Consider the following 11185-nt stretch of genomic DNA (forward strand, 5'->3'; position numbering starts at 1 on the left):
GGGGGAAAGACCCACGAACGAATGAAGCTGCTGCCAAGGAAAGAGTGTACAAGAAGCAGGACTGACCAGTAGGCGTTCTTGTAGGCGGCGACCTCGGGAGGGAGAAAGGGAGGGGGAAAGGGTTTTAGGAGAGTGCTAGCAAGCCAGACATTAGCGATTTCAAAACATACAGACACATACACACAGAGGACACGGGCCATCCAGACACACCCAGTTGACCTCCACCACTACCAACATACATACATACATACATACACTCATATGTACGTACGTACGCAGGTATCACCATCAACCAGCTCCAATCGTGCGGCTCCGCCCCCAACCCCGACTTGCACGTGCCCCTGCTACCCGCGGCACTCTGCACTCTGGGGACCGTCACGGTGCCGGCGGCCGCCTCGGTGTACAACGAGTTTGCACTGAAAAAACACATGGACACGAGCGTGCATCTGCAGGTGCGTTTGCACGTATGTATGTATGTATGTATGTGCGTATGTGTGGACGGGGGAAGGGGAGGGGGAAAGGAAAGAGAGGCTCGGGGGTGGAAAGGGGGGAAGGGACGCCGTGAAGAAAACACGTCGAGGTGGTGTAATGGGAAGGGCGGGGGCCAGGGGGGTAAGGAGGAACCACTGACGATTGAAGCAGATACGGACGGAGATGGACGGATATAGTCCAGAAGGAGGAGGAGACAAATACTGCGTCAGGAGTATTTACTGGCCGAGATGAGGAGGCATATGGTAGGGAGCCGTACGCGTCTTGAGTTGAGTTTACCGTGTGTACATCTGGTACCTTTTCCGAACACACGCAACCGACTGAACCCTAAACCTAGACTTCCCTCTTTCCCCTCTTTCGTCTCCACCGTCCCTTTCCTCCCGTGGCCACCTCATTTCAACCACCCAACCGCCCGACCTGCTGAATGACCAACAACATTGCAGAACTTCTTCCTATACCTCTACGGGGCGGTTTTCAATTTCGGTTTTCTGGCGGTTACAGCTTTTCGTCAGAAGCAAGCGTTGGGGCAGATGTTTCAGGGTAGGTCGGGGGGTGAAGGGGGAAGGGGGCCCGATCTCTGTCCGTTCGGCGCGGTGATGGGGGGCCCCTGGTTTGGGGCCGGCAGTTTGGCGACGTTAGTTGGCTGCGACAAGCGACAAGTTGGCACCGCCGGGGAAGGTGCGGGGCGGGGGTTGCGAACCTTGTGGCAGGATCTGCCGTACGTACGTACATACATACATACCCCGCCTCACACCCCCGCCCCGCCCCGCTCGCCTCACACCGCAGGTCTGTCCCTGATCACGTACCTGCTCATCGCCAACAACGCCGCTCAGGGGTTGCTGTCATCCTTCTTTTACAAGTTTGCGGACACCATCCTCAAAAAGTACTCGTCCACCATCGCCACCATCTGGACGGCACTGCTGTCGTTCGCCATGTTTGGCCACGAGCTCACCATCAACTTCTTCCTGGGGGTGTCGATTGTGTTTGTGTCCATGCACCAGGTCCGTCAGTGTGGGGGGCATTGACGGGGTTTGCCGGGTATTGCGGGGTGCGTGTGTGTTACGGAGGAAAAGTGAGGTGGGTTTGCTGAAAGGTACGACAGTACGGCAGGGACCTGAGTGTGATTCGAATTGAGACGCGAATGCCCCTAGGAGTTGTTCCAATCCTAGTGTCTACAGTGACTGCAGGGGACGTGGAAAGGGGGGAAAAGATGAACCACGAAGGAGTGAAGCTGCTGGCAAGGAAAGAGGGAATGAGGAGTGTTGTGTATGTGTGTGGGGGGGGGTCGAGCGAGCGAGCGAGCGAATCCCAGGTAGGGAGGAGGATCGGCTGGAGGGCTCCAACCCCGGGAGAAGCTTCCAAGGCCTCCGCCAACTTTTTTTCATTTAAAAAAACATATTTCCCCCTCTTCTGTACGGCGCCACGCCTCGACAATTTTTTTTAAATAACCTTTACTTCCCCTGCCTCTTTACCTCCTCCCCTTTCCCTTCCCCCTCCCCCTTCTCGCTTTCCCCCTTCTTCTTTTTGTTGTTGTTGTTCTCAGTTCTTCACGTTTGGCGACAAGGGCAAGCCCGGGGAGACCCGCAGCAAGATGTTGTACAGCCCCTCCCTGGACCACATCGCACTAGCAGGAGGGGGCTCAGCAGGGGGGTTGTCGGGGGCCCAGGGGGAGGGGGGGGACATGCGCCGCCCGCTGCTGCCTCGGTGATGTGGGCCGGGTGGACGGCGGCTGCTGAGCTGCGAATACCCACCTTCCCCGGCCCCCTCCCAACTCGTTCGTGGTTCGTCTTCTCTTGTCTCCCCGCCCTCCCAACACCCTTGGGCATCTCATCGGCGCGTTTGCTGGACGGTTAGACGGTTGACGCGCGAGAGCCGCCATTCAGCTGGGTCGTTTGGAAAGCCATGGTTGCCTCGTATTTGAAAGCTATAGGGGGTAATAGTAGCAGCAGCAGCAGTAGTAGTAGTAGTAGTAGTAGTAGTAGTAGTAGTAGTAGTAGTAGTAGTAGCAGCAGCAGCAGTAGCTATGCTCTACTGCTGCGCGACCGTGATGGCGGCGGAGACTGGGCGGGAGAGGCGGGAAAAAGGGAGAGGCGATGTTTGGGTCGCAGAGGGTGTGTGTGTGGGGGGGTGGAGGTGGTGCGATGCCGGCAGACGACATTTTAACCCCGCAGCATTTGGACCTTGCATTTCGCATTTTGCAGATAATAACATATTGTGAACACAGCAGCGGTGACTCACTGGCAAAAGAGAACGATACGACAGCTGCTGTGTGGTGTGATCTGTCGTAAGGGCTTTAAAAGCCTTTGGAGTGACGGAGGGGCCCTGCTCCTGCATACGCGCTTTCCCACCCTTGTTTGCGCCTTCTGCGTTCGTGTTTGTGTGCGCGAGAGACGTGTGTGTGCGTCAATCAACCGGCGTATTTAATGCTGCTTGTGCGAATATATAAATGTCTCCGTCGGTATCTATACATGTTTACTTGTGTTTTGTGCGGCTTGTGTGTGTGTGTGTGGTGGGTGTCGGTATCTGTGTGCGGGCAGGTTTTCATTTCTCTTGGTGAGCATTGGGGACCGCGGCGCGAATGGGAATCGTCGAATGTGGACGGTCTCCTGTTGTCTTGTCCTGGTCTGGTCTGGTGTGCGGACTCTTCAGGGTTGTGTGCAGACTCAGTCCTAGGTCCCCCCGCAGGCCTCTCCGTCTTCCGTTCTCTCCGAGAATCCCTGAGCCCTACACTGCAGAAGACCTCCAGACCGACAGTTGGTTTCGGCGCGCGCTTGGGAAAAGAAGGAAAGAGCAAAGACGCGACATCGAAACGTGCAGGGGCAAAAGGATGACTGCGCGTTTCAGCATTTCGCACGTATGTATGCGGCCGGACGGGGAAATGGAAGGAGAGGAGGAATGTTATAGCCAGTTCACATGCTACGTTACGTTGAAACTTTTTGGAAAAAGTGGTCGGTTCGGACGTGGTAACGGTACGTTACCGGTAAAGTGGACGAAAAGTCTAAAGTGACCAGGGGGGGGGGGGTCAATTTCGTCAAACGCTGACCCCTCGTACCGTTACTTGAAATGCGTCGCCAATTTCGCGAGTTATAACAAACGGCCAAGCCCAATCGCTTATAAAGACCACATACTTGACAAATTGTGCGCGCTTTGCACTCCGACTGAATTTCTAGTCACACCGCTGCCTTATATTATAAAAATGAACAAGGACAACGCCGCTCGTGTTGCTCGACCGCTCACGACCGCTTACATAGCCAATATGTAACCCATTGTAGTATCAGGGCTGAAGCCACCCGCGAAACGGCAAGTCGGCCGCACTTCCGGCGGCATGGGCCGCGCCGCGTCGGCCCACACGCTCAATCTCTGCCACTGAGCATTGAACATATCTTCAAGATTATCAAAAATTTCATCCAGCGCGACCCCTAGGGCAAACGCCATCGCGGCTCGCGCGGGATGCAGTGCGATTGCAGTAGGCAGGGCTGCCAATCACCCTTCAAATATATCTTGCAATTCTAAGGGGATGTTCTGAAGTTTTGGCCATTGAAAGACATAAAATGGAGATGGTTTGACACAGCTCGCGCCAACGAATACAACGTCGTCGTAATGTCCCGTGTGAACTGGGTGACTTTCTCAGAGCCACTTTTACCTAAAAGTTTTCGCAACGTAACGTAGCATGTGAATCCAGTATTATGGAGATGGCCTAGGAGGAGATTCGGAATGGAGAAAGCAGGGGATGGCTGGGATGGATTTTGCGCAAAAACAGGGTAACAAAAAAGAGGAAATCGTGCCATTGCCCCCCCGATGCGAGTGGCAAAGCAAGGAACTCCTTTTTTTATGTGCTTTTGTTGGTGCTGTCGTTGACATGACGTATGCATGACGTGTCATCTTGTCGTACTGCTGGCGAAGACGACTGATGGCAGTGCATATATTTGGGACGATTCTGCTATATTGTCTCTTACCTTCCCCCCTCTCTTTCACTTTCTCTTTCACTTTGTGTGTTGCTGAGTATTTTTATGTTTGTGCACAGGCGTTACTTGCGTGTGGCATGTGTTGTGTGTGTGGGGGGCATTTTCTTGGAGGGAGGAAAGAGAGGAGGCGGTCACGCTGCATTTCGCTCGGAGTGGTGTTGGTGGTGCAAGTGCGAATGATGGTGATGGTGATTCAGGTGGTAGTAGACGTCGCGAGGTCGCTAATTGCGGATAGCCCTCAAAAGGGAATGGGAGGAGGGAACGGGCAGCAGGTCAATTCCTTCTCCCTCCCTCTGTCGGCCCTTTGAGCCCTTGAGAGCATCATCATCATCAGCTATCATCTTTTTCGAAATTCGGATGCCCCTCTGGTTATGCACGACAGTGTGAGGGCGGAGAGCGCACATTTGTGCGACTGCCTTTCATCACCTCTTGTCCATTTTTCTTTTTACCTTACTTAAAATAAGGTTATGTTCGACCCCTTGATGTTGGCAGCACATGCGTAGCGGCTGGTTATATCTTAGGGTAGGTTGGGTATGCCCACCCTGACCAGGCTAAAACAGGAGGCGGGGGCCTTGGGTGGTGGCGGTGTAAAGCCGCCGCCGCCGTCGAAGGGCGTAGGGATGAATTCTTACTGACTAGCTGACTATTTAACAGACTAACTGACTAACTAACTGCATCGAGTCAGTCATCCAGATGTGAAGAGGGCCAATAGGACCCCGTTATGACGTCTCAAGTGGCATGTTCGTAGCCCCTCGTGCCTGTCTACTCTCTCCTGTCATACGCCCAGTGCGCATCTGGGGGTAAACACGCCTGCTGTCCTCTGTACACCTGGTAGTGCTGGGCTGGGATGGCATGGACGAAGCGGCGCGCATCTGGGACCTGGAGTTTTATCACTTGGGAAAAGGAGAGAGGCGAAGGAAAAATCAGGAAACGCGGGAACGTAGCGGTTTTTAGTAATAGCTCTGCCAAGCTCCGGATGTCTTGTTGTTGTTATTGTTGTTGTTGCCTTCTTATTCGAGCAGAGAGTTACAACAGTGCTCAGGTAGCTTGTGCGTGGGTTGAATCGTTCGCTTAGCAAGGCATCAGGCCTGCCTGTTTCCAGCAGCCACGGGAACAGTAACTTTCATCTCGACATCCACCGGCCACTCTCTCAGCTTCGATCCAATCGTCTTCTTTCGATCTTGTCCAGCAGACCACAGTGACTTGGAGCCTCTGCTGACGCGCAAAGCCGCAAGCTTATTTTAGTAACCGTACGGCATCGCAATTTAGATGGATGACCGACTCGCGGACCACGCCGTATCTATGCTTTGTATGGGATGCGATAATCTTGTGACATTCTAGATCATAGTGATGAAGAGCTTGGCGTGGACCCGTGGACGCGACTTGGGTCCCTTCTCAGTTTGATAACAAATCTTTGCATAAAGTTAAGTTATCAATTTTAATTTATATACGATAAAGGATGCATCCATGTTGGCCGTAACGATAAGATATAATCGTTAGGGCCTAGGCTGCGCAAAGGTTCTCAGGCTGACGAATCAGATCTTTTCAAAGCACACCACGATAATAATATAAGATGTTGAAAAGATTCAAACCTCGTCATGTTGATGATCCCCGGTCCTGGATTTCGGGGGGGGTGCGCCGCAGCTGCGGGCGAGGGCTGACGCCAGTGCGCGACGACAGGTCAGTTGCACAATTGCGGTCCATTCTAGAAGCTTATCACAAAACATGGCAGATGTGAGTGCTTAATTTGAAGCAAAGCGGTGGGTGACCATGTGTGCAAGCAGTTTGCGGATTGTGCGTAAGTATCCCCTTCCCAAACTTGTTCCATAAGCAAGATCCTAACTGCTTCATAACATGGCTAACATAACACCTGGGGGGGGGGACGATGGCGCATTTGGTCTGCTTCCCAACCCCTGTTGCCTCTTCCGATGCACGCAGCCTCGCTGGCCCAGGCCCATCCTCCATCGCAGCGGCGGCAGCAACAACAACAACAACTGCAACATCATCCTACAGACGGTTAGCCTTGACAAGGACGCATACAGCGCCATCGGCATCTGCAGCGCAAGTCCGTGCCACCCGCCATGGCACACCTTCCCGACCCGTACCGCAAGGCTGCCTCCCCAACTCCCGCCTGCCACTCCCTCCCGCGGCAACACGGCAATCCGCCGCCGCGTCTTTCCAAATCGATTCCCCTGACAACAAAGACGAAGGCCGTTCTGACATCACTACGGCCTCAGAACAAGGCGCCGACGCCCGCAGGCTCGCCAGCAGGGGCTCTCCCTCCAGTCGCCATCATCGCCGGAGGTCCAAAGCCCGCACATCCAAGAACGAGAAGGTAGCTGTTCAAGACGGAGCAAACAGCGTAGGTGCGAACCTCAACGGCGCGTCCGCTAGTGCTAATGCTGGTATTGATACCGGTACTCGCACTGGCACTGCTGGTACTGTTGTCGCTGCTGCTGATGATGGTGAAGTAAGAGGGATAGCTGACGGCGGACTCCGTGTGGCTCCGGTCGGCCATAGCGCTAGAGGTTCGGGAAGCTTCCTGGGCGCCGGGGGTGGCGACAGCGGCAGGGTCGCTCGGGAACGGAGGACCGCGCAAAGCCGCACCTCGTCATCAAGCTCGATCTCAGCAGCTGTAGCTCCCCCTGCCGCCACTGCCGCCGCCGCCACTGCCGGCAGCACCGGAGAATCCTCTCGCCCCGTTACGAAATCTATCCTGGACATTGCCGCCGCCGCTGCCAAAAGCGGTGGTGATGGTGGTAGGAAGCCGTTGGGGAACAGTGACGGCGGCAGTGGCGGCACCTCCACCACTACCACTACCACCACCACCGTCGGTGATGGACGTGGCGACGGCGACGGCGACGATGGAGGCGGAGGCGCGGCCTTCTCTCCCATCCGCCTGCCCGACGGCCGTCAGCTGGTTAAGGTGGTTGGAGATACGCCCTCCGCAGCCGCCGCGTCGGCGCTGTCGCACGCCCTGGGAATGGAGCAACGTGCGGTGGTGCGCTTCGACGGCGGCGCCGGAGCGCTCAAAGGGCTGCGAACCCTAACCTTGGCGAACATGTTTATGGGGGGCTACCAGAGGGGGCTTAGTTTTGTAGTCGACGTAAGGCAGGTGAGGCGGACCGGTTCAAACTGGTAAAAAACTGGTAAAAAAAGTTTGGAAGCTTGGAAGATTTTGAATTATCATCACATATTTTACAGACCGCGCGTTGACTGCCGTACTGTGCCGTACGACGTGTGGGAGCTCATTCACGTGGCTTCTGTGGCGTAAAGCATGAAGGGCGGGGTGGTGGTAGGGGCTGTTGGCGCCTCATGGTGGTGGCTTTTGAACGCATGTGTTGCCGCCGCGCGCGTGTGCATGCCGTACAGGTGGAGTACGGCAAGCCATCGCCGTTGGACGAGCGGCCTCAATCGGGCGACGTGTCGTTCGTGTACCGGGTTATGGCGCGCGCGAGATCCCAGGGGACGTGTGATAAGGAGCTGACGGTAGGTGTCTCCGTCGCTGAGTGAGCGGCTGGGCTTTCTTCGGCCTTAGGAAAGCTGGTCGGCTCGCGAGTCAACTTTATCCCAGGTCACCACCGTCCATCGACTAGGGGCACTTTACCTATATACATAGTTAGTTAGTTGGTATGTTAGTTGCTATATAAATCGTTAGTTAGTATATAGGTGTTAGTTAGTTAGTATATAGGTGTTATATGTGAAGTTTTTTGACGGGGGAATTTGGGGCCCTCCCTCCCCCATTCCCTCCCTCCCCCCCCAACCCCGCTGCTGCAGCTTCGCGATCCGGCCTGGTAACTAATCCTGGCCACCAGGCCGCCGCCGTCTCATTTTCTGAAGTCTTGTGGAGCGGTTGAAAGCGGTTGGAAGCGGTTCTCGCTCTCCTCCGCTATTTGAAGTTTTCAAATTACGAGGTCGCATTTATATTCCCCCTCACCCCTGGCCCCCCCCCCCTGGGCCCTACTGGCAGGCCGCCATGCGTCGAACGCGTTTTCTACTGGATCTGTCTATCAATGTACGACAAGCCTGGGACATGAAGGGTGACGTGGATGAGGAGCAGGCGTACGACTTGGCGGACACACTGTACGGCGCCCTGTTGGCACAGCAGGCGGAGGAGGATTCGGAGCTGTTGCTGCGTCAGCAGCAGCAAGAGTTGGAGGAAGATGACGATGAAGATGAAGGGACGGCGGCAGAACAAGCGCGGCTGGGCCACCAGGATTACGCATCTTCTCTACATCTCGACCGCACGCTGTTCCCAGCGGACGATGCGATGGAAGAGCGATTTAGCGGAAGAGGACGGCATCATCATCATCATCAGCAGCAGCAGCAGCCGCCACTGCCACCCCCGTGGATTATCGTGACTGCGGATCTGGGTCAGGGTCCAACTATGTTGACGGCGCTGGGGTTGCTTCAGAAGCGTCTCCGGGAGGAGAGACAAAAGGTGTGTGTGCGCTGGTGGGAGCGCTGGTGGTGGGGTGCGGGTGAGGGGGGGGAGAGAGACAAGAGGGGGAGAGGAGGGGGAGGGGGAATGCCCGCGACACGTGGCGGCCTGCCGGCGGCGGCCTTCTGTCTTATGCTGATATTAGCAAGCAATGTAACGACGCCAAGGGGCCCATCTGGGCATACCGGGGTGGTACGGCTTTGCTGTGTGACCACGCGAGATAAGCGTCCTAGCTTTGGTCTTTCGCCCTCCTCCCAACATCCGCAACACCCCCCTCCACACACCCTCCCCCACACACAAATACACAAATACACCGCCGACAGGCGGTGGCAGAGGCCACGCTGTACAGGGCTTCCGTCGCAGCGCCCAGGCTCAATGGCAGGGACGGCTGGGTTTTCGTCATCAAGCTGGGCTTTGAAACGCCGTACTTGCCGCCTTACTCACGTCCAGCCGCCGACGTGACAAGACAGAAAGCGACTGAGCGGAAATTCTCTTCACCGCCACCTACCGCGTCATCATCATCATCATCATGGTCGCCATCAATAGCGTCGACGGCACCGCTAGTGCGGGAAAAGGAGGACCGGCAGGAAAAAGGGGAGTGGCGGCAGCGGCAGCGGCAGCGGCGAGAACCGTCGGGGCGGGCTGGCGGGCAAGGTACGACAGCTACTGCTGCCGCCGCTACAGCTAATGCCAAGTCGGCTATTGCCAAGGATGCCGGCGTTTCCGTGACCGCGACGGGGGGCAGCTAGCTCGTCACTGCACACGACCTCTGTGTGTGTTTGTGTGTATGTGTGTGTATGTATGTGTAAGGGAGAGGAGAAGAGGCGAGGGCTTTTTTCGGAAGTGTGAACGTGTGCAGGTTGTTGTACGAGTACGACATCTCAGATGGTGGCCTTTCTGCCCGGATAGTGTCGGGCGGTGTCTCCCCCTCGTGCTGCGGGGTGGGGTCCTGCAGGCTGTGTAGTGGTGTATGTATGTATGTATGTATCAGTTCCAAGCTGCATGTGTTGACAATGTGTCCGCCGCTGAAACATATCAGAACTCCATACCAAGATTCTCACATAGGGCGAAAGACGTCCGAGCTTTCGGCGACTGACACGACCACGTAATACGAAGAAATAATAATATGTATTAAAAAAGGAGCTTGCAGCTGGTGTGTATGTGTGTGTGTACACTGTGGCATCATATTCAGCTTACAACCCGTATACATGCGTACAGATGTACAGACGAACAGCGCGCTTACGGGGCGGCGGGATAGCCCATAATGAAAAACGACGAGGGGGAGTGGGGTTTGGGGCCCCACGTCCAGGAAAAGCAGAGAGCGAGGTGGTAAATTTACCGTAAATTTACGATATATAAATCTCCTCACACTACCCACACCCACACCAATCGAAAAAACAATCGATCTCAGTCCAGTCAGGCGGTCATTTTATGACCACGCATCTGAGACAAAGGTATTTCCCCCGATCCCCACACCCCACACCCCCACACACAAACTCCATGACTCGCCAAAAGAAACATGAGGACGTTGAGGAGTCGCATATAGCAGATGAGATGAGTGAGTAAGGAGGCCTAAGACATATGCCAAAAAAACTAGGTAGGAAAATACCTCATAGGCGAACAATATACAGACATACAATCGAGAAGAGCTAAAAAAACTCTTGAACTGCCCCCCAGCATAGGCACGAGCAGAAGATCGCCTCCTCCTCCTGCTGCCGAGTAGCAGTTCGCTCATTTGCTGCTGCCGACTGTCCAACTAAAACACCAAACTCCTCCCTCCTCCACACTTCACCGCTCCTCCCCATCCCCACATCCCCCTCCCCCTCCATTTGCGGAGACTCCAGCTCCAAACTGTTTGACCACCTCGGAGGTCCCAAACCCCCGAAGCCTTTCCCCCTGCACATGTTTTTTCTTCTACACACTCATACCCGCGCGCCCTCAATCTAATTTCTTCTCCTCCTCCCGCTCTCTCTCTCCCCCGAATACATCATTACGATTCGATGCAGCCCCCGGCAGCAACGCCATCCCATCCGGAGACCACCCCTCTCTCTCTCTCCCCCCCCCCGGGCCATTTCTTACATCCGCCCATCCGCACCGCCCCCCTCCCCACCAACACCCATACCACTCCTTCCAATTTTCTCGCCCTCTTCTCGATCTTCTTTTCAAGTGTTCATTCCAGCTTCTATTTGAACATGTATATAGGTATGTATGTAGGTATGTGTATACATCCGAATATAGCCCTATCTTCTCGGAGGTCTCCGAAACCCCCCTCTGGATCACTCTCCCCCAC

General features: G+C 55.2%; 2 protein-coding genes across 2 annotated transcripts in view; both read left to right on the forward strand.

Moving 5' to 3' along the window:
- The window catches only part of VOLCADRAFT_107400 (uncharacterized protein), a gene marked incomplete at its 5' end in the record, with an annotated part of 7063 nt that extends 3903 nt beyond the window's left edge, over positions 1-3160 (forward strand). The window contains 4 exons of the mRNA XM_002956744.1: positions 297-452; positions 933-1167; positions 1276-1490; positions 2033-3160. Coding sequence (XP_002956790.1) covers positions 297-452; positions 933-1167; positions 1276-1490; positions 2033-2197 — 771 coding nt within the window. The 3' untranslated portion in view covers positions 2198-3160. The remainder of the gene's footprint in view (positions 1-296; positions 453-932; positions 1168-1275; positions 1491-2032) is intronic.
- A 3019-nt stretch (positions 3161-6179) lies between these two features.
- VOLCADRAFT_97842 (uncharacterized protein) lies at positions 6180-9644 on the forward strand (the record flags this gene model as incomplete). Its single annotated transcript, XM_002956745.1, has 7 exons — positions 6180-6188; positions 6393-6519; positions 6566-6963; positions 7372-7569; positions 7827-7943; positions 8425-8895; positions 9219-9644. The coding sequence occupies 7 exons, from the start codon at positions 6180-6182 to the stop codon at positions 9642-9644; spliced, it is 1746 nt and encodes a 581-aa protein (XP_002956791.1).
- Positions 9645-11185: the final 1541 nt, after the last annotated feature.

This window comes from Volvox carteri (assembly GCF_000143455.1).
Source record: "Volvox carteri f. nagariensis unplaced genomic scaffold VOLCAscaffold_65, whole genome shotgun sequence".
NCBI classification, from domain to species: Eukaryota; Viridiplantae; Chlorophyta; class Chlorophyceae; order Chlamydomonadales; family Volvocaceae; genus Volvox; species Volvox carteri.